The sequence below is a fragment of the Diplotaxodon limnothrissa genome, linkage group LG7, assembly GCF_057381915.1.
Source record: "Diplotaxodon limnothrissa isolate DT_005_m linkage group LG7, D_limnothrissa_male_GT1.1, whole genome shotgun sequence".
NCBI lineage: Eukaryota > Metazoa > Chordata > Actinopteri > Cichliformes > Cichlidae > Diplotaxodon > Diplotaxodon limnothrissa.
The window spans coordinates 60,820,490-60,848,459 of record NC_140602.1 but is presented as its reverse complement, the minus strand read 5'-3'; the positions used below and the strand labels follow the sequence as shown (position 1 = coordinate 60,848,459).

The following is a 27,970-nucleotide window of genomic DNA, read 5'->3' as shown; positions in this document are numbered from 1 at the left end:
TCAAACAAACGCGTACATACTTAATGTTCGGATTTCTTATTTTAAATAAACACCCCACACATCCCTGTGCTGTGCCCTCCAGGGGTACAAAGAGAGTTTCATCTGAAGGACCAGCTGTCCTTGTGTCTGTGCAGCTCTGGGTCCAGCTCAGCAGCTTCCCACCCGCCCAACCCCACCGGGTCAAAGACCCGAACACAGAAGCACTTCCTATTGCTTTCTTAAAATTCCAACATGCTCGACATACTTAGACCTGTACAAACAATGTACAAAAGAACAACTCCCGCTTACACCACAATTATGAAAAGAGAAAATTGGCACTTTGAATGTTCGTCCTGATGTAAACCACATGATATTTTCTGATTGTCGTTGCTGCATTTGTGCACAGAGGGTCATTTCGCCCTCTGGCATGCTCAGAGGTAGAAAGGCTGCAGATCGCCAAGAAGTGAATAAAAATGGCTGACAGGTCCCCAATGCATGCCACTGCATAAAAGCCCAACTAACATGGAATTTGAGTGATGGTGATGTTATCTGCAACCAGAGTCTGTGCAGTACCCATCAGGGGTGGAGACATGGTATTGAGGTCTAAGCACAGTGCTCTTAAACATCAAGCAACCAGAAGAAAGAAGATGCTTTCCAGGCAGTCCAGAATTCACAGCAGCCTACAGACCCAAAAATGTTACATATGAGGGGTAAACATGTTTCCACCATGTTTTTCATAAAACAGTTTGAAACCTTAGATATCGTTCCATTTTCTGTTTTGTATATATGGGTTTAATTATTAGTAAAATCCCTTTCTCCCCCATTAGGAAGGTCTCGGCACTTTGAGACACTTTTTGGCGTTCATCATTTTGATTTAAGGCAAGCCAGCAGTGGAGAAGAAGTTATTTAGCAACACTTTCTTTTAGGAGAGTCCTCAGTCAACCAATCAGCATGCATTAGCAGAGTGCTAGCATTTTATGGGTAAAAACAACAGCGTTGTAAAAAACAAACAAACAAAAAACTAGAGGACATAACTGGCAGTTTACTTCAATCAGGCATATTATTAATGCTGCATTTGTGAAAACTAAAATAAAGCATGTTCTTCTTTGTATAGAAGCAGGTGAAAATAATTATTTTACCTATTTAGCTCCCCTGGGTTTGCAGGAAGTGAAGCTGTTCCCTCTAGATCTGCTCTGACGTAGCCCAGCAACCACCACCTCCATTGTGCAACTTTACTGCAGCAGAATCTGAACTGCCCGTCTTCTACACTGGTTGGGTCGTTTGCTTACCATTCGAATCACCCATTTAACACAAACTTAACTTCCTGAAAAAAATGCCAAAGTCCCTCAAGATGTGTTAGAAGATTCGTGCAGAAAGTTCCTGTGTACACTTCCTGAACAGTGGCCAACAGGTGGCTCAGAAACTAATTAAAAAATCAAAACAAACTGAGCAAATGGAAAAATGAACACTCAAACATCACCGTGATACAATACGCTTCAAAGAAACTATTTTGGTAGTCTTGGATGAAGTGCTGTGTGATAATGTTTAGCCAGCAGTGCTGAGAAAAAGGCATGCACTCAATACCACATGTTCATCCCCTGGTTGTTACTTTGGTTGCACATTACATCAACCATCAGATTTTCCATCTTTACATACAGACTCGGGCTGAAGATGCACAACAGACACCAGTTTTCCTCTTAGATCTCCAGTTGCTGAAGGTGGTTTCCAGTTCATGCAGTCTGTGTTTGTCTCCTGTCCCTTTTGGGGTTTTTTTGTTGGCTTCAGCAGGACCACGAGGTACAGTTTAGTCTGGAGTTCAAATCCAAAGCCGCCTCTGCTGCTTAGTCTCCTGAGTCCTTGCTGTCAGAGTGAGGTGTGTACTTCAAGCGAAATGTCCCTGAGAAACACAGCAGAGTTGTTAAAGTGATGCCTTGGAGATGTCCCAATCTATGGCATCCCAAAGGGTTCAAAATTATATAATGGACACATGACATTATGAAGGAAGTGGGTAAAATATGTAAATGAAGTCACAAATATGTTTTTAGACTTAAAATTTTAAGTAATGAATGAGAAATTTATTCAAAACAGATTTTAATTTTTAGTAACATCAAAATCTGTTTTGAAATATTAAATTATACTGAAATAAAGAACTCCATCTCACTAAACAGGTCAAGTTTTACTTTTGTATATTACACATCATCATTTCAGTTAATCCAATTACACATTCAAATTAAAGTTCGTAATACCTATAATTCATTTTACAAATTCACCATTTTAATTCCTGCATAATTGTTATACTTTTGTGCATTTGGGCACAGTTTGCAAACTAAATCGTGTGAAGAAAACGACTGAAAACTGAAGTAAAATTTGTTAGAAACAAACATTTTATATTTAAATACAAAATGAAGTAGAAATATCAGTTATTATATTCTCAAATGTACTGTCCTTAAAGCCAATTGCATTTATAAATGTATATCACACCTTAAATATGGTATTTTTCACACTCCGTACTCACTGACTCACCTTGCTGTGTCGCATCCATGGGTGGCTGTTTGCAGTCCTCGGCTCTGTGTCCGTGGGCACCGCAGTTATAACATGACAGGTTCCCTGCTGTCCTTTTTTGCCCACTGTTTCCCATGATGCCATGGGGCTGGTAAAAGCCGAACCCCTGCTGCTGGTCATGTGACAGCGGGCTGTGGCGGTAGAGGGGCGGCGGTACCATCATTGGGTAGGAGAATGGTGCAGCGCCTGTGCCGGCGTTGCTGGACGATGCTATCAGGGGGCTGAGATGGAGCAGAGGACCCAGGGTGAAGAGTGAGGGCCCGGCTGAGAACGGCTGCAGGTAGCTGGCTGTGGCGTATCCAGGGAACGCCCCGTAGGCGCCGCAGTTCCCTCGACAACCGCAAGAACTGCAAACACATACGGAAGGACTGTGACCAGAACTTTGATCCAATGAAGAAGCAGAGGAGGGCGAAGGAGAGGGGCTGGAGGTATGCTGGGGTGGGTAGTAAGTGTTGCCCGGGACTGCAGCCACAGGAACTGTGCTTGCTGTTGCCATGGGAACATAGCTACCTCCACCACTGGAGCTGCCAGTCTGAGAGGCGGATTTTGAGGAGGTGCAGGAGGAGGAAGCGGAGAAAGACGCGAAGGAGGATGAGGATACAGGGGGGTAAGAGTAAAATCCAGATGGAGAAGGGGAGGAAGAGGATGAGAGGTGGAAGTGGACAGGGGGGTGGGAAACGTGGTGGTGGCTGTTGGAGGTGGAGGTCAGAGCGCAGCTGGTTTCTACCATCAGACTAACACCACCTCCCGCAAGACCACGACAAACCACAGAGTCCTGGAGTCCAGACGAGCCATCCATGTTGACCCTGGAGAACAGGTTTTCCCGTCTTACCCCCACCCCAGCCCCCACCCCGAGCCCTGAACTGAAGCTTGCACCGGCCACAGGAAGGCTCGAGCCCAACGGCTTAGTCCGGTCCTCTGTGGCCAGCGGAGGGGGCCTTGGCTTGCGAGGGGAGGTGAGGATGCGTGCTGGGTTTGAGACCGGGGAGAGCAGCGTCTGTGGGTAACCGCCCTGTGGATGATAAGCAGATTGCGGGAGGCCGAAGGGGAGGTGGGAGGAGCATGTGGGAGGAAGAGGAGGAGCTGGATCGGTTTGGACGGGCAGAACCTGGGCTGTGGGGCGACTGGAGCCTGTCGAGTTCAGAATGAACATGCAGGGCCGATCCTTCTCTGGACCACTTCCTGCTGTATCTGGAGCCAACACACCTGAAAGAGATTTGTGTTTATATAACATTTGCATATATATTTGGATATAAACGGTATGGAAAAAGCAAAAGTCTCTAGTTTTGCGTCATTGATCTTATCGTTTTAACAAACTTCTATTTCTAATTTTGTTGACCTGCTTCTCCTTAACGTCAATCTAGACTTTAAGAATTGTTCTTCGTAAATCGTGCTGACGCGGTTTGAATTAATTCTGCAGTCGTGAGATAAAAACGTACGTCTGTGAATGTCTCTGGTCCTGTCAAAGGTGGAGTCGCAACTGTGTGGGGTGCGAGGGGAGCAGGAAGAGCTGGAGTAGCCCGAGGACGAGCTGCTGTCTGTGGAGACAGGGTGGTGGTGCGGCACGGCGTCCACCTCCACTCGCAGTTCTCCTGCAAAACATTTGAATACAGTTCAGTTCTGAACTGTTGTAATCCTTCCTGGGTCCAGTGAAGTGAGTCTGCTTCATTATCTATATCTAGTACATGTCTAATGGAACCTCATAGTTCTGGAGCACGTTTATGAAACCGATTTGAATTTGAAACCAAATTTTCTTGGAGAGAAGAGCAGGTCGGCAGCTCGTGATGACCATATTATTACACTCCCTCACTATGACATCATAAAGACGCAAAAGGGAAACATTTAAAGCAATCTGAAGCCTGAGAGTGATTTGGCCATACTTGGAAACAACCCTGCTCTCTTACCTGCACCGGAGGTGGAGTGAGCTGAGGGTCCCATGTGACTGGAAGGCGTCACCCTGGCAATGCCACTGCACGGCCGCTTCTCCATCTTCATCTCCCTGCTGGGAACACGCAAGCATTCGAGTCAGAAACACAGTCTTTATCAAGTGTAGCGAATACTTAAGATAAGTATGTACTATACTGTGTTTATTAAAGGTCAATGAAACAGACACATACGGTGGCTAACTAGACACCCAGGCGGTAACAGTCTAACAAGACTCAGTTGAGGAAACCAGCAGCCATGAGCAGAGAGGTCAAGACCTAAAGCCGACTGACTCATTGGCTTTGTGCCATCATAAGTGGACTAAGTGAAGTATTTTCTGAGATCCTTAAACAAAGGAAACATGCAGCTTCCCATGTGTACTTCTTTTTAGATAGCTCTTTTTGACCAGAAATTCTTTCCATCATGTTCCCACACCAAAAATGTAATATTCTCTCTGTGAGCATTAGGGACATCCTAGCAACTTGAGCCACTTGTGTGCATCTTGAATCAGTATTTCAGCCATGAACAGTAGAGAGCAGCAACTTCCTGATAGCCCAGCTAGCTGCTTCTTACACACAAGTTTCAGCTGTCGTTTAACTAAGCTTCACTGAAAGAAAATATAAAGGACTCCAGCTTAAATTCTGTTATCTGTGCTCTATTCGACAAAACAAAAATAAAAGCTGAATATTTTTGTCTAGAAGCAGGTGCACTTATTTTAATCATAGATCTTCATTCACTCCTATTTATTAAGGACTATCTCACAAGCGCCCCCTGCTGTGCCCAGCTGAACTGCAGGCAATTTCTGTGCTACAAAAACAACTAGTGTCTTTTACTGACCACATGGGGGAGACATTACCCACTTAACGTGCTCCTCGGGTCTCAGCTGCACCTCTACAAACACAACTATCTCTTTGGAAAATCACCACAGGAACTTTTCCATTTTCTGAGTCTTGTTCAAGCACGTACACACGCAAATACACAAATCGCCTGCCTAATGGGAACCTGTTGATTCTGGGAATGGAAACACAGCTGAGAGAAAACAAGTTCACGCTCAGGTGTGCGTGTGCATCCGGGGTGCGCAAGTTCAGATGCTTGTGTACTTAAATCAGAGCCTGTGTTTTTGTGCTTCTGCACGTAAAACACATCTTATCTCTCCGGCCCATCCTCAGCTGGTTAACCATTGATGCTGTATGGACCATTGGTGCAGGATGTTTACCGGGGAGAGCAGCAGCGGGTCAGTCTGTTTGCCAGTTGTTAAACAGGGTAAGGCATCAGTCAAGTCAAAGAGGTGATTTTGGAAAACAACTGAACTGCAGAATCAAAACTATCAGTGCCACAAGCACACAAACCAACTTCGGTCTGTATACTAATATTGGAGATGGTAGAGAGACAAGTTTGTGACAAATCTGAGTGACTTCTCAAATATTTTCTTTCTTTCTTTTTTTTTTAAAGACAAAAAAACAGAATTTTTGTTATCTGCCCTTACTCTGCAGACTTTTGGAGTTCTAGTTGGGTCTTCAGTTTCTTCTTTGCTCCTTGGGTGAGGTCGTACTTGTTCAGGTCCTCCTCTGTCAGAGCTAAAAACTGCAATTTATACAGAGGAACAAATTCAGAAGCTTTCAAAGAATCAAAACGTTGATCAAGAAATATGCAAATACATTATACATGCACAGGAGTACGACGTTTTATACACACAACGTGATGTAATCTAAAGATGTACCCACCTCCTCCATGGTGAGCTGTTTGAAGACGGGGTAATACTTATGGAGGCGGAGCCTGCGGAGCCAGTCCAGGATGCCGTTCTGCTCTGGCGTATTAGGCTGAGACTGGGAGAGCGATTGATTATGGGACTGGGAGCGGGACTGTGAATGTGAATGGGACGATGGTTGGGAATGGGACAGGTGCAGAGTCTGAGGCTGCGTACTGGGCTGGCTGCTGGTTTGTGCATGAAGGTGGTGCTGGGAGGGCTGTGGGTATAAATGAAGCTGACCATGCTGAGGATGCGGTTGGGAGGAGCTGTCGCCCCCGCTTCCTGCAGAGCCACGTGCTGGCAGGGCTGGCACGGGGGGAGGGAGAGAGGAGAGCTGTGGGGAGTGCTGGGGAGGAGGAATGGAAGGTAGGAGAGCCGGAGTCGGAAGAGGAGGGGAGGAAAGGGAGGACAAGTGAGGAGTGGAGCGAGTCAAGATGGAGTTGTGGGTGCTGATGACGGGCTGGACGCTGGCCACTCTGTACACCACCCTGAGAGACAGCAAGAGCCAATGAGCGACGTTGGTACAAGTGCACTTCTAAGACTGTACATGTAGATGTGTTTTAATGCAACGAGGTCAAAGAGGGGCAAAACTCGTACCTGTTACCTCCTTTGTACTGCATCATACAGCCAAGATCTGTGCAACAGATTCACAATACAAACCATCATCACCATCAGGCGATAGTCACACAACACGAGGCTAACAGTCCACAAAAATCTGAAATGTCAGTCAACTGGGCGAACATTTAAGTAGTAAATATATAAGATTTATTTTATTTATCCCAAAATAGTTATATTCACTTGTTACAGCAGAAAAAAATATTAAGCATAAGATACAACAAATATCTTAAATAAGAGCTAGCGGATATGCAGGTCAATAAAATAAAATAAAATTAGAGAACGATGAGAACAATCAGTATTATATGCACAAACAGCCATAATGATAAAGCTGAGTTAAAATGACTCACTGAATTTAGTAAAAAAAATGGCAAATCTCACAATGATGAAGTATGTTTAAAGGAGTAAAAGTAAGACTTATAAACCTAAGAACATTATTTAAAAGCATGGTGGTGGTAGCATCATGCTATGAGGCTGTTTTGCCAGTGATACTGGGACAAAGTGGATGGAATAATGGAGCGCCTCCTCCAAATTCTCAACAGCAAAACAACTGCAATTTGGACACAAGTGGGTGTTCGAATAGGACACTAATCCCAAACACTCACCGAGACTGGTTTTGGAATGGATCAAGCAGGTGAACATCAAACCTCTCAAACCAATTCTACCAAGAAAATATTCAAATGTCCAGCCAGAATAATACCAGAAGCTTGCTGATGACTACCAAAGGTCAAGGTGCAACTTGACAAAGGATATTTAAGCAAATACAAGTGTATGTATATATTTGAGCCTGTGTATTAGAGAAAAATCCAGAATAAATTCAAACAGTTTTTTTAAAGATGTATGCTGTACAATCATCCCACCATAGCAGAACAGTTCAAAGGAATCATTAAAAGCCCCAACATTACCGTAACATTCATGCCCATGACGAGTGTAGGTACATTTCTGATTGCACCTGAATGGACTAAATATATATATGTAGGCAAAATGTTAGAAATGCTGTGAAAACATGTCCTTATAGCTAATTCCAACTGTTGCAGTCTGTGCAGAATTCACTGATGGGTGTGTTTGTGGAGCAAAACCGGACACATTCATTTTAGCCTTGCTTCTCCTGTGAGTCTGATACCCACTCACAGAGGAATAAACACATGCACAAAGTACAACCACACATAGAAACACACTGCACTGGTGGCTATAAATACCCTCTGGGATGAAGTCACACTAATAGATCGAGCACTCACACACACAGCAACATGAGGTCACCACACTCTAGGCTTCCCAACACAAACATGCCATGCTGAATTCCCACACCGGACTAAAATAGACTGCGTCCGCGCCCTCCAACACCTCAGAGGCACACACTGAAAATCCTGCCTGCAGTCTCACCTCCTCACTACAACCAACCAGGGCTCAGACTTGCAGCCTTGTCCTTTCCATTACCTCTCATTCCTTTCTCATCCCCAAAAACCGAACACAGGCATAATATCTTTTATCTTGCTGTTCTTGCCTTTGATCTTTCATCATCGTCTATGAATAAGAATGTCTCCTCCTTTATATCTCTGTTGCTTGCTATAATTTTTTTGCAATGAAATAATGACTTACTGGAGCTGGAGGTGAACGGGCAGGATGGAGCTATAGGAGAGGTTGGTAGTGAGGATGCAAGTGGGGAGGAGAGGGGTGAGGAGGGACAGTTGGGTGAGAGAGGCCTGGTGGAGGTAAAGAACAGCTGGACACTTTGGTGCTGGAGGACATGGCAGGGCAGGGCTGTTAGACACCTGAGTGGGACAACAGAAAGAAAAGGAAATGAAGTGGGAAGTAGATTAAAAGCTAAAGGAATAGATGCTCTGCTGTCAGATTTAAACAAACGCATATATCTAACTGCAATAGGAAGAAACTTTAACATAAAATCTATATTTGTACAGACAGACCTAACATTTCTAATCTAAACATATCTCTGGTCTGTTTATAAGAAAAAGCCACAGGGTGCCTTTAAAGCAGTTTTGCCAGGAAAGAGTGAGACGAAGAACAAGCAGAGGACAAAACTTTATAACTTGATGGGCCTTTCAAGCGCAGGTGCAACAATAGACTGAGTTTTAAAAAGGCACTGAGCCATGTCAGGAGATTGTTTATGTTTTTGTAGACAATAAAAAGCCAGAATGCAAAACATTTGGATCTGTACGAGGATTTCAAGTTGATATGTTTAGACGTTCACTTATCATCTATTAACAATATGTTAACATCCTGAAGTGCTGCCAGTATTTTATGTGAATTTGGAAAACTAGAGTTTACATAGCAATGCTTCACACAAGACTTGTTTAGGCTAGCATAGTGATGGATTATACTGTAAGAGTACTTCTAATACATTAAGGTTAATTTAACACGAGTAGCTTTGCTAACCAAAGTAAGATACTGTGCAAAAGTCTTGAGCTAACCCTCATTTCTTTATATCTTGCTTCCAAGGAGCCAAGCTTTCTTGTAATTGTATTTTAAGCAGTCTTGGGCAATAGCTCTCCAGGCTTCTGAAGGTCTTTTAAACAGCTGGATTACACTAAAGTGTGAAATTTCTCACTGTAACTTCTGAAGCTGATATGAATTATCACACTTTTTCTCACAGACTGTAAGCTGAGGCTACGTCTACACTAATCCTGATAAATTTGAAAACGGCGTTCTTGTTTAAAAACGCTCCGCATCCACACTATCGTGGGGCTCAAGAGTTGGGAGTTCGCCTTGTAATCGGAAGGTTGCCGGTTTGAGCCCCGGCTCGGACAGTCTCGGTCGTTGTGTCCTTGGGCAAGACACTTCACCCGTTGCCTACTGGTGGTGGTCAGAGGGCCCGGTGGCGCCAGTGTCCGGCAGCCTCGCCTCAGTCAGTGCGCCCCAGGGTGGCTGTGGCTACAATGTAGCTTGCCATCACCAGTGTGTGAATGTGTGCGTGAATGGGTGGATGACTGGATATGTAAAGCGCTTTGGGGTCCTTAGGGACTAGTAAAGCGCTATATAAATACAGGTCATTTACTATCGTTTTCGAACAGTTGTTCATCCACACTGACACGACTGAAAACGCTTACGTTCCTGTATTATGCATGCGTGAAATGTAAGACGATTCGACCTGTGTCATTTCTCTCTGCCGCAAAATGTCGAGGAAAAGCACAGAGTTCTTTAAATGGACTGACAATGAGGTGGAGTTGTTGCTGCGAGTAACTTTGCAAGTACAAAGTTGCAAAAGCGAGTGAGAATTAAAGAATTTGAAGAAAAGCTATCTGGAGCATGTACAGACTGATATTAATCTTTAATAGGGCTGTCAAAACTGAGAGCAAACAAAACAACTGTTGTATAATGCCCTCCGCTATCTTTGTTTGATTGGTCACATGACTGCATCATATGACTAAAATGCATCACTGTTTCCGAAAGCCTCCGTTTACACGCGAGGCTTTCGGGTGACGCGAAAATGGTGTTCAAACGAAAATGTGTTAGTGTGGACACGGCCTGAAACAAACAAAACACCACCTCAAAAGGATGGGGGTTCTGGGACTAACCTGGGATCCAGTTCCATGGACTGAGGCGGGAACTTCTCCACTCCATCAGGAAATGCTCGTGACAGCTAAGTGAGAAACATTTTTTTTTTTTATAAAAACAAAGTAAATAGAGCTCTTTGTGTCATTACACTGCTATGCTGATGATACCAAGCAATGCCTGACTGTTCAATCGCAGCTGATGATTTCTTAATTTATAGGCACAGTTGGAAAAGGTCAGGCTCATAAGGTTTAATGTGCACCTCAAAAACACAAAAACATCACAAAAAGATTTGTAATGATAAAATACGATATTTATCATGTTTTATGAGAAAACATAAAACATTTTTTACCATAAAATCTAGAATTACACCAATCGTGTAATGATTGATTTGATTTGATTTCAAACAAAGCAGCTCTATCTCCTACTCACTTTGAGACACATATTAGTTTTACTGTGCAATAAAAAGTGCCTGAATGTAACTCGGGCTCATTTTCATTCGTGTGTTGAAATGTTGGTCCTGACCTGAGTCAGCAGCTCTGCTACCTCCTGCTGAGTTCTTACAACAGATACTACCAACCCATTGGTCCAGCTAACCTGGAGGAGGAGAGGAAAGGAATGGGAAGAAGGCAGTGAAGGAGTAGGGAAATGAGGGGGAAAAATATTTAAAGAAAGTCTAAAAAAGTTAGGAGTCAAACAATACATGCCGGCATGTACTCATATTTATAAGGTACCCACCTCAAAACTATACTCGCTGGAGTCTTCAGGCTTGTGAGGAACTCCTTTCAGCACCACCCTTTCAATCACCGCTGAAAGAAGCACAGATCGTTCCGCAGATGATTAACCACATGTCACATATCTGAGACAGCTGCTTCAACACATCACTCACTCGGGGTTGATACTGTAGGTTTCAATGGCCTAGAGGAATTTAAACAGAGCTTACTCTCGCAACATGATGAATCAGAAAAGGACAGAATGACAAGCTAGAGGTGAAGCAGTTTCGAGTACTATGGTGTCACTGGGCCTGTTAACTACATTGTCTCAGCAGAAAAGTCAAAGGTCAAGGGTTGGGGTGAATGTTGTAGCGAGAAGTTTAGCATAAGATTGCTGAGAAATCTCTGTGACTACTTTCTTTTTTTAGCTCTCTTTGTATGAAGTTGTAAAAGAGATTATCCCCCTGCGACAATGAAACGTTTAAATGCTTAAAAACGAAGTAAAACGCTGTACAACATTATATAAGTGTTATCATCTCTTTATAGGAAGGTTTGTAGCTACTTTAGATTTTAGTCCAGTTTATGAAAGTTTAAAAAAGTGAAACTAATAGTCAGAAAGTTAGTGGTGAAATGAGAAAGACTATCTCACAAGAATTTAATCAACAGTTATTGTCAGCGAGGCTTATTTAAATCAAAAACAGCAAACATTTCTTCTCTTTCTAAATGTGAAGAGTTTCTTTCTTTTTTCTTTTAATTCGTATAATTAGAAAATGAATATATTTGCAGCGTTATGTGAAGAATAACTGAATCTACCAGAGTCCAAGCATCAAATCAAATATGTAATGCTGGCACTGTGGAATATCAGAGGCTATAAAGCCTCTGATATTCCACAGTGCCAGCATCTGTGTTACATATTTGTGCAGCATTTTCTATATAAATAGAAAATGCTTTCATTACACTAGCACCCAAAAACTATTTCCTATTAAAAGATACCAGGGTGTAACAACTCCATTATTTAAAGAGAATTAAGTTGTTATCCCACAGTTGTAAAGAGAAACCTTCCATTGTAAATGTGAGATGACAGCGTGCAGTCCTGAGCGTTGAGCAGGAGGCAACCACTTAAATTTTCTTCATTTAAGAAACCACACTCCTTGGCTAAGATGTCTCAGACAGAAAGGAGAATAAGACAACAGGCCTGAATTTTCTGACGGTGAGTCCTACGAACTGTTTACTGGTTTTCGGTTTTGGTCCGATTTGTTCTGAGATTTTAGAATCTGGGGCTCTGATTTAACATCCAGTGAATACTCTAAGACCTTGTTCATGCCTCAATCAGGGGATTAAATCCAAACTCCATTTTTCACTCCACATAAGCTAAACAAACTCCCAGTTAGAGGTGGACAATAAAGACTTTTAAAGTAAAACCACAAGTATGATGCTGGTTTTACTATAAACAAGATAAATGCTTACAAAAATACTGCAATTAAACAGTAAGTAAATCTTTTTGCCTCACATCAGCATTGAAAACATCCATCCATCCTCTTCCCCTTATCAGGGTTGAGCCTATCCCAGCAGTCATAAGTACACCTTGAACAGGCTGCCAGTCTATCGCAAGGCTAACACATAGAGACAGACGACCATTCACACCTATGGGCAATTTAGAATCACCGGTTAATCTAAACCCACTAACTGCATGTCTTTTGACTGTGGGAGGAAGCCGGAGTACTCAGAGAGAACCCGTGGGGAGAACATGCAAACTCCTTACAGAAAGGCCAGTTGGTGGATTCAAGCTCAGGACCTTCTTGCTGTGAGGCAACAATGCTAACCACATGCTGTCTGCATTAAAAAACACTGACACAAAAAACAGTAAAGCTGGCCTCAGTGATAATACTAATCATAGAGAGTATAAAAGATGGACGTCACTTCAGGTTTTGAAACGTAAACGTCTTTTTAAGGGTCACTAGAGTCTCAATCATTCACTCGTTTTGGGTCATACTGCATTGAGCTTAATTTTGATTAAGGCTGATTTAGGCTGATTCCTGCTTTTCTTTATCAGAAAATTGGGGTCATTCCTGAGCCCAATCAAATAATAAATATAACTCTACTCATTTTATCCATAAATTAGGTATAAACTATGAATACTGTCTTATAATATAGTTCAATTTATGAAGCGCCAAATCATAATAAGGTCTCAAGGTCCTTTATATTGTAATGTAAAGACCTTACAATAATACAGAGAAAACCCCAACAATCATACGACCCCCTTTGAGCAATCACTTGGCGACAGTGGGAAGGAAAAACTCCCCGTTTATAAGAGCTTCCCCCGCAAATGCTTTAATAATGAACTACTTGACAAATAAATAACAGATAACAGATTAATATAAGCAGCTGACTCTCCGGTGAGTTTTTCATCGTGCAGAGGAACTGTAACTCCATGCTGTTGGACTGCAGGTGGCGACAGTAGTCCTTGTTGTGCTTTGCAGGCTTGGTGAGCTCATGCAGCACCATACGAACCAGTTCTCCACCTGATTATACTCTGTTGTGGATACATCCAGCTGGAGATAAAACAGCCAAGCAGTTATTCCTGTTATACTTCTTTGAAGACCACTTGAAGCCCATCACCTGGGGACTTGCTTCATTGTAATGTAAAGTCTCTGCAGACGAGTCTGTTTGGTCCTGAAAAACACTGGCAGACATGTGGACATCTGCACACACACTTGAACTCTCCATCTGATGATGATATTTACATCTCTGGAGAGGAAGCTGTATAATATCGAGGACTATATCCAGTAGGAGAACACAACACTGAAATGGCCTCAGGGTAGCTGATTAGCTAGGTGTCATTTTCTCATGTGAAATTAAAATGTTAAATTACTGGCGAGCTCCTAGTAAACACACATTAGACACACATATTTTAGCAGATACACCCATGCTATCAATTTGAAACTCTCACGCTGCGTTGTTCACGATTTATTGCTTTCACAAACTTGGGTGTCCACGCTGACCTCCCGACTAGGAGGGTGACAACAATACCCCACCAACCTTTTACAGCTGAGGGGTAAAGAAAAAAGAATCTCTCTCCAAGCAAATTCAAATTGTGGCAAACTCTGTGATAATGCTTTGAATATTTGCATATGTGCACACATGTTGGGTTTTTTTGGTCTTCTTTTTGTTGTGGATACATGCCTCAGGCACAGTGGCAGGTTAGAGCTGCTCCACCGCTGTTAGATCAGAATTGGGTTGAAAAAGTTGAAAAAGACATTGAGGTGCATGTGTGTGTGTGTGTGTGTGTGTGTGTGTGTGTGTGTGTGTGTGTGTGTGTCTCTCTACATGCCAGGCCTTCAGGTATTGATTTAGGACAATTTGAAACTGCACCTACGTGCAGAGACAAGCAGTGAGGAAGGAGGAGACATGAGCAATATACAGAGAGATAAAGGAGTCGCGCATCTCTCATCACTCTGTCGGGAGTGAGTTGACAAGCAGCTGTGGAAGGCCTGCCATTCAAACTAATCTGGGCTGCCACACACACACACACACACACACACACACACACACACACACACACACACACACACACACACACACGCAGCACGAACCATGAAACCCAGCAGTGTCAACGTCCCGATGAAGAGTCTCATTTATCCACTGAGGAGACATGGCACAGATAAATATCCTTCATGTGGCCTCTCGGTCTTTATTACTTTACAGTTGCAAAAAAATTTTTTGTGCGAGCCAGAAAACATGCTGCAAACCAACACGTGGCCTACTCCGTCTGGCTAGAAGTGGAAAAAATGCAGAGGGAAAATAACAGGGAAGGTTTCACTGTGTGTGGAAATATGCACAGTTCTCTGCAAGTATACTGAACACACACAGTATGTGTATGCTAGGTGTGTGTGCGTGCACGTTTTCTGCTGGTGACAGCTATGTGGTGTGACCATGATGTAGAGAGATAGTTGAGTATTGTGTTACGGACAGAGGCGAGCACCCGCCCTGTAGAGATTCATCCCACCTTAAACCGTACCGTACACCCCAACACACCAGCTGCTCACTGGGTGACAATGTGGCTTTAAAACTGTACGACAGCTCTTTGCTCCCCCAGCTTCCTGTGAAACACTTTCCTGATTATTTTATGGTCTCAGTCGGTATTTTAAGGTCTTATTCAAGACAACATGACATAAACATTTTAAATTCAAGTCCCCACTAGAGGGAGAAAGCACCATAAAGGAGGGCATGCCCAACGTGACTGACAAGCTGCTAACCTGTGAGCGTGCACAGTCTCTTACACCTAATCATATCTGCTCCGCATCTTTATAAACATATTTGTGGAAGAGGATGCGCAAGAAGGATATATTGCTGGGTTTTACCACAATATAAATGTTTTTTTCTACCCGTTTGGCGATAGTACCGCCCACCCGAGCCTGAAACCAGGTGCATCTCCACTGCAGCCTACACACACCTGAGCCTTAGGGCAGCATTCTTTCAGTGCAGTCAAAGTGTTTAGATGTGCCAGCATGTCACGTCTTGTTTGGCTGGGTTTAACTGGGTGTATAGCGTGACACCCAGTTAAACCCAGGGGGCAATATATTCATACATATTCTTAAATCCATGCAGTGGGTCAGAAATTGGGCAATTTAGAAATGTAAAACACAACTTTTTATTAATGCCGGCTCACCTTTTCCAGAATTCCCCTGCTGGCTCTTAGTTGCCGCATCCTGACTTTGCCCAGCAGGTGGAGAAGAAGGCAGATGAGGGGGCGGCAGAGGAGGTGGTGGAGGAGGGGGAGGAGGAGGTGGTGGTGGAGGACGGAGTTCTTGGTGGGGAGAAGTCAGGTCCTGGCTGACTGTTTGGTCTCCTTGTCCCAAAGCAGCTCCTAATACTGTGCCGGTCTCTCTGGTCTGGCTCTGGAGGGGCAGAGGTGAGAGGTCACGACCACAGAGCGAAGATCAGAGAGAAGCAGTTACAGTTCGGGTAAATATTTACTCCTCAGCTTTAGCCATGGTTGGTAACCACACTGAAGCATGACAATAATTTACTACCAAAGAAAGTACATGACTCACTGTCACATGACTGCCATGACCCACACATTTTCGGTCTTATTTGATGAAGCTCGTAGCTTTTTTTCTTTATATATTTTCTTTCAGACGATACACAGCGAAATAAAACAGAGTTCAACTGACAAATTAGAAGTTTGAAAAAGCAAACAGTGAATCAGCTTCCTCACAACGCCCCCTCCCTTGAGCTGTCGCCTTCACGGGCTCACAAAACACACGACGTTCGACGAGCATCGAGATGGATGCAACGCTTAAAACTCTGTGCTGTCGCCGCGCAAACAAACTCTGAGCGATGCTCTCTCTCCAGCGGCTGGCACGATGCTAAAACCAAGTGAGGAGAAAGATCTGGCAGCGCCAAGCAAACCAATATTTAACGAGGCCCGTCGAATGAGAGGGAGTTCTTATTTATAGCAATGCCCTCGAGGGGCAGTAGTAGGGAGGAAGAGCTGACATCCAAACATCTACTTAAACTGGAGCTGCTGGCTGAGCTGCTGCTACGACTGCTATGACGAGAGACGCCCAAACAAAGCTTGCTAAGCTACTCCGCAACATGCAAACTATTGCATGTTGGTCACATATGGATTATTAAGTTATTATGAAAACAGTTTTTCTGGTAAAAGTCATTTCAGTTATGTTTAGTTACCTTTATGTCCTGAATGCCTCAGAACAAAGTCCACAATGCAAGCCAAGACTGTCAACTAAGTTAAGACTCGTTAAAGCCACTTTAATCAACAACGATAAATACTTCAGATGAACAACAGATGAAGTGATTGTGTCTGACATCAAAGGGCTTATCTTAAGTGGGAAAGCATAAGAGACTTAATACCCAACTCTAAAGTATTTTGAAGTAGTTTACAGGGATGGCAGGAAGCCATTTTCAGCTAAGAATCTGCAAACAAATAGCAGGGAGGACAAAGAAGTTAAAGAGTGTAACGTTCGCCTCAGGAGCTGCTTCAGATATATTAAGACTGTATATAAATAATGGCCGATGCCACTGTGTACTACAAGCCTTGAGTTTAGTCTGTGCCCATCAACATATTTGCTTTTCAAGTCTAAGGTGACAATATCTGTAAGAGACCATAGAGTTGGAGGGTTATTGGCTAACGGTAGCATTGGCAACCAAGGGGGCGGGGATGCTATTTTAGGCTACCAAAAAAGAAAAAACAGGCTTAAAACACAATGTAGTTACTAGCAAAACTTAGCAGACAAATTTTGAACAGTGTCTCTTGGCATAACCAAAGCTGAACAAGATGAAACCTGTGCGACGCTAATTACGAGCAGCTTTAAGGCTCCCTCACAGGGAACTGAGGCTAAATTATGAGTGTTTATGAGAACAGCAGTTTTGGCATTTCCATGTTGGTCATTTTCTTCAACACAAGTGGCTGCACTTGGTTAACACCAACGCAACCCCGATAAACAGAATAAATATTAGACATGCCTTCATCACATGGCCTTTGATGCTCATGCTAATGTCATCTGCTGGACGTGAAAACGGGCGAATTTGTGCTAACAAGCTAGTCGTAAAAATGTTATAAGGTGATAACAAATTAATGATGGGTTTACAGCTTAGCTTTGGAGGTTGCCTACAGGTTTATGGAAAAAGAGAGGAAAAACATTTCTATGATTACAACAGATCCTCACCAAGTCTGCTGTTTATAAGGTGACGTTAACGCATGCTTTGGTGAAAGCAGAACTTTAACATGCACCATTCCTGCGCTACAAACTGTCAGCCTCGAACACAAACAACACAGTTTGTGAATCCCAGCAGAACCCTCGCGGTTATGAAATATTACCCCAGCCCAAAACCAGCTTTGCAGTCTGTCAGGATAATGCACTGTTTACGTGTTTAGCTGGAGAACTACGTTATTCTTTTGTGTACACAAAGCAGGGAACTCACAGCTGCTGAAGATAACTGAGTCACAGAAGTTCAATCACCAGACTTGAGGCTGTTGTTAAGTCGTTCTTCCCAGTAAAATAAGTTATTGTGTAGTAACAAACCAGTTAACACCCTCACACTCGCCTTTATTTTAAGGTCCTGCACTTAAGGCCAAGGAGGAGTATTTTCAAGTCTGAATTGACGGGATGATCAAACACCCATCAGACTTTTCACTTAACCAACTTAATTCAATAAAAATGCCCTGAGAACCATCCAAATCCATTTAATGGGATAACACTGTAGCCCTTATTGAGGTCAAGTCCTATTTGGTAAATAAGGTTACAAATAAAGGTTTTTTCTTAAGTATGACCAGGAAATGTATTAATGCACTAAAAGGAGAAGTACTCATAAGAAAAATGGTCCCAGTGATTGTTCTATACTTTCATAGAGTGTTTACCTAGTTTACTATAAGCTGCAGCTAATGCTAATGGCTAATGAATTGAATCAGAGAATCAATCCATTTGTATAGAATTATATTAAAAAACTTCCCCATGAATTGTCATTTTGAGGTTTTGCAGACACAAACAATGCAACATTAACTTGACCCCCATTTTTGGACATGTGACAATCATAGTGACAATGTAGGATCAAGTTAATGATCTGGCAACCACCTGTTGCTAAGGAAAACGACATATTCCCCAAATGGGTGGCAGAAACCTCCTTGTGATTCCTTTGGTCACTAGCATATTGCTGCAGTTGCAATTTGATTGGGAGTTACAGACGTGTCCACAAACACTGTCCAGCTACTCTGCAAGCTGCAGTGAAACTGGATATGAAGACGTTTCACCTTCAAAGTAAAAGCTGTCCCTTATGAAACATGTTGGCTGCAGATTTATTATTGCCCGACTAGTAGTTAGCGAATATTTGCAGACAAACATGAAAAACTACAGGCAATCAGTAATCGCTGTTCAGGCCTCTGAGTTCCCTAAACTGTTTTTTTCTAGTATTGGATCTGGATGATGTCAGTTAGATGGGCTATCTACAACATGGTCATCTCGGGCCCTACCCACATCCTGTTCAAACCAATCAGAGGGAGGGTGTGTTCTGGTTTCACAAGGAGGATAAACTGAGGTTCCAGTATGAGGTAAATAAGGATTACTTTGAACTGTGAATCATGCAAAGCTACTGTGATAGAATCCCAGAATAAAAATGTGAAACTGTAAATTAGCATGAGAAGTTCATTTTAAGTACAGTAATGTGAAAAAAAAAAAAAAACAGTGGGAAGCATCAGCTCTTTAACTGCTGTTATGTCTCCCGGTTCCTCGGAAATTCCCCTTATAATGCTGAGTCATAAAATGAAACACAAAAAGATTAGTGTTACGAGACTTCAGCTGATATGCTCTGATGATTCTTCAAAGGGAAAAAGCCAAAACATACTATAGCCTAAAATCAAACAGGCGGTAGATCTGAAAACAATTAAGTGTGCTACTGCCACATCCGCATGCTACTCGGCCAACTTCTGCTCCATCTGCAGACTGCAAGTGAGGGGATGGAAACTCAGACTGGAGGTACAAGAAGCAAAAGCAGCACTCACGAGAACAACAAGAATAAGCAAGATTATGAGGCAGGAAAGCAGAAAAACAAGGAGTGTGGAAAGAGACCTTCCAAGTAATTCAAAAAAGCTGCAAGTAGCACAAAAAAAAAACAAAAAAAAAAAACACCCTCCTGAAAACTGTAAAACTCAGACTGGGAGCTGACAGCTGCCCCTCCTCCCCCTGCATTCAGAAACCAGCTCGACTCTGCTGTTAATTCTGACACTAGCTTTGTTTTTATAGACGTATAAAGCTCTCATATAATGAGGCAATTATTCAGGTCTGTGCAGGACCACCAGATGTGGGCAGCATACTGCATTTGCTGTTTATACCAATGAGCAATTGCTGGATCCTGCTGGAGAAAATCAAATTCCCGACCACTGCTCCCTCCCCGGAGTTGCTCAGAATCCAGCTGCTTTGTGTTAAAACGAGATCATGAAAGTTGGCTTTAAATCCTGGAGGAGGAAAATACTGGAGTGGCACTAAGGTCTGTCCTATGTGTAGTTGAGAAAAGCAGAAATGCTGTTAATCTCACTAATAACAGTTTTTCTGTGCATTCTGTGAATTTCCCAACAAACATTCATTAAATTCAATCCTGTTTTTAAAGCTTCATTCATTTTTGGCCACTTGGGGGCAGTAGATCAAGTTGTAAACAAAAGAGCAACAAGTTAGTTACCTGATGATTGCAAACAATCCGAGTCATGTTAGCTTTATTCTCTGTAGATGATAAAAGCTGCACTTTGGGCCTTTTCACACCTAACTCGCTTAGTGTGGAATTTTCTTTGGCATGAACTGAAAATTATAGGTGTGAAACTTACCACAGACCATCAGGCACCAAACAGCCAATCCTGAGACTGACAAAGAGCTGGATCAAACTGAACCAGGGTTTAGTTTGTTTCCAGTGTCAAAACACTCTTGGATGGTTTGGAATTTTGGACCAATGACAGGAAGAAGAAAAAGGGGCTGTCATCAGCACTAAAAGAAAAGAAATGAGCCATGGCAGCAGAGGTAGGTCATGTAAAGTCCTTCAGTGTGCTCACATAAGCTCTTTGAACTAAAACTACAAGGATAAAATCTATGCAGTGTAACAATAAATAAATGAATAAATAATCATGGTATGGACTTTCAGGTTCACCAACTAGTGGTTAATTATGTAGTTGAAGTTTGATGTCAAGCACACCAAAGAACTGTAGCATGCATTGGTTTAAAATGTCTTTTTTATTTCAAATAATTCTGCCTCTGGAAGTAAAGTTGATGAGAGCTAAAAGAATAAATAAAAACAAAATAGGTTTTGGAACACACGATCACTGGAATAAAGGTGCTGCACCAAAAGCTTCCTTGTGCTTGCTAGCAGACTGCCACGATTTGCCTCCAGTTTGAATGGAATACACCCACTAGCACTAGCTAGTTTGCTGGCAGCGCAGTAGTAATTGAAAAGTTGTGATGTAAACTGAAAATGGAGACAGGTCGCCTTCAAAAGGCACTACTCTTACCTTGAAGGCAAACAATCTCCATCTTTATATGTGTCGCACATTTCAGTTTCGCCACAATTTAGAGAGTAGTTTGCAGAAGAGTCTGCATCTTCCATGCAGTCTGCAGAAAAATGCACATTTTTCCCTAGCAACCAGCGGTTGCCAGTTGGTCTCTAGCCCTTTGCTACTGGGGCTTTAATCACTTGAACCCTACACTGTGGTGCACAAAAATGGCTGACAAGTTAGCGTCACATGACTAATGGTCATGTGACAACAAAAGCCCCAAGAGCATGCTGGCAGGCTTAGCTTCAAAAGCTCAGCAGACACAGTGCAGTTCTTATTTAATCTGTGCACAGCATTAATTCACTATATTAGTCTTCCTATGCAGCAATAACCTGCAACATCTATGTTAACACTGCATCAATCAATAAACCACCCACCAGGTGGAACACACAACACATTAAGTCTCTGTTTAGTATAGATATAAAGACAGAACAGCAGTCTTATGCTGTGCAGTTGTAAAACTGAAAGTACAGAACTGGCTTTAATAGTTTTGTTGTATTAATTATGAGTGTACAGCAGCTGTATTAATAGGCAGTACTGTTTGGGGGGTTTTTATTGTTTCTTTTTAAGAGTTACCAAAGTATATTAGAGCCATAACCTTTACATATTAATAAATTCTTAATGAAAACTCATATTAGTGCAGATCAGAGCTTTAAGTTAAGGTTTTGTGCATTTTCCCATACCACTGATTATGTGGAAATTTGGTAGTGGTTACGTGTTTTTGTGCTCCTAGCATCGTGGCTAGCATAAACCCTGCTTTCAGCTATTGTGTCACATGTGGCAATCCACACAAGGCAGCAGCAGGCTCAGCTGAAAAGCTGCTATAATGTAGATAATGCACATAAAACGCCATCATTCCCTTCAGAGCGCCAAGAAAAGGAAAGACAGACAGAGAGAGAAACAGAAAAGAGGAGGGAGAGAGAGAGGGAGAGAGCATTTATAACTTTCTGGGGATTCACTGGAGAAGCACACACACACACACACACCACAGAGGGTTGATTTCAGCATAGAGAAATGTGCTGACCTGCACTAAGCAAGAGCCAAGGGCAACAAAACACTAAATACAAACGCTCCTCTCTGAGCTGGGTACTTTCCCTTCAGTGCTTACACATGTTTAAAACGGAGTGTCTGCCTGCTTCTGAGAGAGCGTATGCTGTGTGTGTGTGTGTGTGTGTGTGTGTGTGTGTGTGTGTGTGTGTGTGTGTGTGTGAAAGAAAGAAACAAAGTACCCAAACTACACATTTATGATTCATTTCAAAATAATCCCTCAAATCTCTGCAACACTATCTCAGTTGTTACTGTATCAGCTGGTTAATGAACCATTTTGGGAAATCTCCTCCAACAGACTCCACCTTTCATTGCAACACATCCAAGCTGACAGACCACATGCTTGTAATCATTTTAGCACCAATATACAATATTTATGGCTTTATGAGTGTTGTTAAGAGATACTGTTTGTTTTACACAAAGTGCACTTTTCCAATTTCTAATCATTTGTCACTGGATGGGGTTTGGTCCATCCTCAAAAGCCAGGTTGACGGTTCAAACTCCTTGTCCTGCTGACTTGAAAACTAGAATATAACTGACATGAAAATTGATAACACATGTGCTTGATTTCCTTAAATTACTATGCAAAAGTCTCAAGCCACCCCCCTCATCTCTTTATATTTTGCTTCCAAGGAGCTAGACGGTCTTGTCATGTTTTAAAGTGATGTTGAACAGTATTTCTCCAGGCTTTCACGTTATTTGTTCCCATTTATTTAGTTGACTCTATAAAAAAATGCCAAAGACAACAGAGTTTGACGGGCATAAAACAATATTTTTTCACAAACAAGGTGAGAGCTACTAGTGGAAAACATGACATGTCTCAGCATGGTGTGCTATGTGTCCTCAGAAAATCTGAGCAACCTGGACAGGTGGAGGACAAAATAAGTAGCAGGCCTAAAAAAGCCATCTACACCAGACGAACAGTATCTGAAAGTCATGTCCTTAAAAAACTGAAAGAAAAAATCCAGCAAAGACCTCAAACAAGACCTAAGAGATGCATCTGGCCCTTCAGCTGTTTGACAAGCATCAGAAATGTTCTCAGTGGAGGATGGCTGTGACAAAGCCATTCTTCAATTCAATTTATATATCGCCAAATCACAACAACAGTACCCTCAAGATACTGTGTATTGCAAGATAAAGAGACAGAAAACCCCAATAATGAAATGACCCACTATGAGCAAGCACTTTGGTGACAGTGGGAAGGAAAAACTCCTTTTTAACAGGAAGAAGCCTTCATCAAAACCAGGCTTAAGGAGGGGCGACCGTCTGCTGCAACCAGTTTGGGGGTGAGGGGAGGAAGACAGGACAGTCAGATTTTGATCCACCATGCAATGCCATGTGGAAAGCATCTGCAGCTTCAAAAAAGTAAAAGTGCAAAAAACACACAACGGGACACTATCAGTCAGACTGGCCTCCCCAGAGCCCAGGCTACAACATTAATGAAGCAGTGTGGGATCATCGAGAATTCAACATAAAGGCAGCCAACTTCAGTCTGTGTTAAAGAATAAATGTGATCATATCAAACAACCTGTTAAAATTATACAAACTCTGCTTTTGACTTATATACTGTATTTCACTGAACCTATTTGCCATTTTTCTAGCACAATATTAAGAAACTGTATATTGTAACGTGTTCTTTCACAGCTTTCACCCTCTTTGTTCAGCTCACAGTGTGTATGAGGGTTGATGTGTACAGCCCGGCACATCAAGCCAAAGAAAACGAGCTAGGATTAGCTCGACTGGTCTCAACATGAAAGATATATTTTATGCCTTGAGCGTCAAAATAATAACATTCCTATGATGAACCCTGAAGCTGCATTTAATAAGACTGTTATATTTATTTCCAATTGCTGAAGTTAATAAATAAATATTTGCTGAATGTTTAAACTTTAACAAGTTGATATAAATCTGATTGATATTGTGCTTATAAAAAGAACATTTATCATTAATTAGTTAGCGACAGGCTAGCGACCTGTCCAGGGCGTAAATCCCTCACCCGGAAGTGAATGGATGGAAAGTTATAGTTAAGTAGGCGTTTACAAGGACAAGTTCGCGTTTGGAGGCAAAACCCCCCTCCCCCCAAAAACAAACTCAAATACATTTTGTGTTTGAACTGAAGCTTGGTGTAGTGTTAAACTATTCCTACCTTGTGCCAGCAGGTGCAGTGTGTGAGGCAAGCTTGGCAGGCAGACAGAGGCAGGTAGGCAGCGCTGGCATCAGGCAGGGAGCAGGCAGTGGGAGACAAGGGGGACAGAGGCAGGGACACCGACTGACGGTGATAGTGGTGATGCGGCTGAGCGTAACAGATGGCAGCTCGTTCACCGCTCGGCCCTGCAGCTTGAGTTTCTCCTCCTCCTCCTCCACTGCTTGCCTGGAACAACAAACACACACAGTACCAGGGTGAAGAGCACAAATATGACTACCTGCAACATGCTGAGTGACAGCGTGATCCATTTATCTATTCATCTCTGGTCTGCACAGGACACAAAAAAGAAATGTGGAACTACCCTCCTGCTTATTTGTAGGAGATTTTCCATCATAATGGAAGTAATTAAATTAAATTTTAGTCATATATAAGAGTTTTTCTGGGAGGAGATGTTTAACTGTGAGATTTTTCTGAGAGAATGTGGAGATACAGAAATTCTTTTATTGCTGCCATATAATCTGCATCATTATACCTGCATTAATAACATTCTTCACAGCATTATTTCATCTAATAATATTTCTCACAGTATTGATACTGCATTACAGTTGTTTATTGAAGATGTCCATTTGAGGATCCTTCCATTATGTTAACTTTTATTACAAGTACGGTTAGAAGTATTTTATACACATTGCATATCTGTGCTTATTTTGAGTTGATGTTCAGTTCATTAAGAGTTTTAAGCTTCACTGGCGTGACTGTCCAGGTGATACATGCTGAGGGAAACTAGAACATAGAAGGATAACTGCAATGCATGCTTATAGTAAATATAATACATATAATCTAGGAATGTGTCTGGCCTGAGGCCTCAACTCATTTGGTGTCTTAATATATTTTATTCTACTTGGTAACAGACAATCAGAGTCAATAATTAGCCTCAGAGACCCTGAGGGCTTGAAGTTTATTACCTTGTATGGAAGGTGTTATAGAAAAGAGAAGTTGTATGTCTGCTTATAGCTATTAAAGATGTACGATTAACTGTGACTAATGTCTGGAACCTATTTTAATCTGTCATTGACGCCATGGGGGGGGCGTGTACCCCACTGCTTTATAAGTGTCCACAACATGTATTTTGGTCAGAAGACATATGTTGATGTTTTCTCCGGGCTGTTAATAAACTCATCGTTTGATTGCACTTTTCTGGGGCTTCCGTGGTTTGTGACACTGCTCTACATTGATTGATTTCGCGACAGAGAATAACATTGTTATCACTAAAAACGATAAACTAATTCCTGCTCCTCAAAACCTTCAGTTTGCAAAGGACAGCCAATCCCAGCAGAGATAGCTTAAAGAGATTTTAAACGGCTCATTTCAGATGATTAAAGATTATCTTCAATTTTAAATGAAGCAAAGTAAAAAAAAAAAACAGAAAGAAAGAAAGAAAGAAAGAAAGAAAGAAAGAAAGAAAGAAAGAAAATATTGAGCTTGAAATAAGCACAGGTAGCTCCTCTTCAATCTATTCAGCACTGATAACCCACCACTTGTTGCTTTCACCTACAACCATGTAATTTACCTTGTTCAGTACTGAACAGCACAGACCAAGGTCTGTGGCATTCACAGGCAGCCTGTCATTTACAGTATCTCACCTGTAATTTGCTGCATAGGTAACATGAATGTGCTGCACACCTGTAACCAGCTGGTGTTTCACTTGCTGTAATCACACTTTCTTTTCTGACCAGAAGAGAAACCCTCACCTCTGGCCACGCACCAGTAATAACCCTGGATGGCGAAGCTGAGGTGATCTGCATTTCCATTTTCATCTTGTTTAACTATTTTTGCAGTGGATAATCACAGGATCTTAGTAAATCCCTCAACTGGACTTACGTTATGTATTTGGGTTATATCATTCAAACTTGGTACTGTTTTCTGAAGTGCCTTTCACTTCCTCTTTTTGAGGAACCACAGAAAAATCTCACTGAAAGTCTCTTCCTCTGTGCAGGCTTTTTCCATCTGATACATAAACTGAACCTCCTGAACAGCTGTGTCAGCACCTAAGTGGGAGAATTCAAGTGAAATAGCCTCATTTCCTGTCTGATAATTGTGCATTTTCCCTCCAGAAGTTAGATCCCAGCATGTTTTGCCAACGTTTCTTGAAACAGTTCTCAGTCTGCCAAAAAAGTTGGCACACGATTTCATATCACACTCTGTGCTGTTTTAATGCACCATCTGCCAATCAAGCCAGAACTTCCTCTGACACGTCTACCAATAAATACGACTCTTGTAAACAAATAAAGTGTGAATCCCCCTCCCCAACTAATTTCTCTCCCTCTGAAGGAGTTATAGGTGCACTTTCTCACCTGCAGGATGTCCTGGATCTGGCTGAGCTGCTGCCTCAGCACCTGCTTCTGGTGGAAGCTGAAGGCGGGGTGGTTGGATGCCATGGTGAACAGCAGCAGAAACTGCTCCTCTGTCCTCCCATCGTTCAGCGCCAGGCCGTAGTTATTGATCACCGTGTCTATGTGGGTCAGGGTCCGGTACAGGACCCCCGCAGCCTCCCGGTTGTCTGAACCGAGCAGTGCGAGGGACACCAGCAGCTTGCTGCGCACCACCTCATCTGTGATGTTGGTAAGGCCCGACAGGTCGACGGGGTTGTTGGCTTTGATCTCCGCATCCCGTAGAGAGTGGTAGTCCTTGCGAGCCAAGTCCTCCAAGCACGAGCCGAGGAAACGGAGCTCGATGGGGACGCAAAGGTCCAGCAGGCCGCACAGGAACTCTGCCCTCTGGGCTGAGTTGAGTGAGGAGAACCAGCGGTACACCCCCTCTCTGTGAACACAGCTCTGGCTCTCCACCATCCTCACACACGCACTCACACTGTATGTGGACCGGTACAGTAACTACAGAATTCACTTTAAAAACGACTTGAAGGGAGCGCGCTCGGGTGTGCGCACAAATTGCGCAGGCGTCGTTGGCAAACTCAGTCCTAATTTACCAACTTAGGTTTAAGCGGCTGTTTGCCACTTCAACGTTCTCGGTGTTTGTCTGAGAGCGGCCGCAGGAGTGAAATTTAACAAGCAACAGTCGTTTCCTTTGTTGTCGGAGCAGAGACGACACCTAAGCAGGCCTTCCCGAACCAGAATCTCCCCAAAGTCGTCTCACATGGAGCCAAAGTGGACTGGTCTGCATTCACCACGGAGCACGGCAGCCCAGAGTCCCTCCGCCGTGTCCCCCTCCGCCGGTCGGACCGCGGACCCCCTGACGGCTCAGAAACAGTGGTTGCACAAAGGCAAGCGAGATCAAAACACACCGCCCCATTCAATGATACCCTCAAACACACCGAGACTTTTTGATCCGAGCCGCCAAGCCAAAAGGCACAACAACAAGCCCTTCCTGTAGAGTTGCTCCACCGTCCTCATGGCTTCCCAAAACTTGTACGAGGAGCCGCGGGCACCAGCCAAAGACTGCCGGATTTCAAGTTTGTAAACACAACTAGTAGATCCCGAAGCTACTGCTGGTTACCAGTGGAAATACCACGAGAACATTTCTTAGACATTACCTCATCAAAAGCAGCTGTGGATTAAAAAGAAATCTCACTGACGACTCTGGAGGCGTTTTTTAAAGAAGCCATGAAGGAATTTGGTGCACATTTTACTTCTAGGTTCTTCTCATTCTGCCATGAA

The 27,970-nt window shown here is 42.8% G+C and overlaps 1 protein-coding gene across 2 annotated transcripts; it reads right to left on the bottom strand.

Moving 5' to 3' along the window:
- Positions 1 to 236: 236 nt before the first annotated feature.
- On the bottom strand, positions 237 to 27,970 carry zcchc14 (zinc finger, CCHC domain containing 14). Of its 2 annotated transcripts, XM_085360100.1 has the most exons (15): positions 26,651 to 27,970; positions 24,297 to 24,521; positions 15,722 to 15,950; positions 15,088 to 15,093; positions 11,078 to 11,148; positions 10,865 to 10,936; positions 10,363 to 10,427; positions 8,429 to 8,601; positions 6,812 to 6,848; positions 6,189 to 6,702; positions 5,951 to 6,048; positions 4,446 to 4,543; positions 3,981 to 4,133; positions 2,503 to 3,747; positions 237 to 1,876 (listed from the first exon to the last, which is right to left on the bottom strand). In XM_085360100.1, the coding sequence occupies exons 1-15, from the start codon at positions 27,143 to 27,145 to the stop codon at positions 1,821 to 1,823; spliced, it is 3,537 nt and encodes a 1,178-aa protein (XP_085216226.1). In that variant the 5' UTR covers positions 27,146 to 27,970; the 3' UTR covers positions 237 to 1,820. The 2 variants fall into 2 exon arrangements, with proteins under 2 accessions (XP_085216226.1, XP_085216225.1); XM_085360099.1 differs by lacking the exon at positions 15,088 to 15,093.

Bases quoted from the DNA above. Each gene is read 5' to 3' on its own strand.
- zcchc14 (XM_085360100.1), bottom strand. From the start codon at position 27,145: ATGGTGGAGAGCCAGAGCTGTGTTCACAGAGAGGGGGTGTACCGCTGG. The intron at 10,937-11,077 runs GTGGGTACCTTA...CTCCTCCTCCAG, and splicing joins CCAGCGAGTATAGTTTTGAG to GTTAGCTGGACCAATGGGTT. The intron at 1,877-2,502 runs GTGAGTCAGTGA...TGTGTTTCTCAG, and splicing joins CATGGATGCGACACAGCAAG to GGACATTTCGCTTGAAGTAC.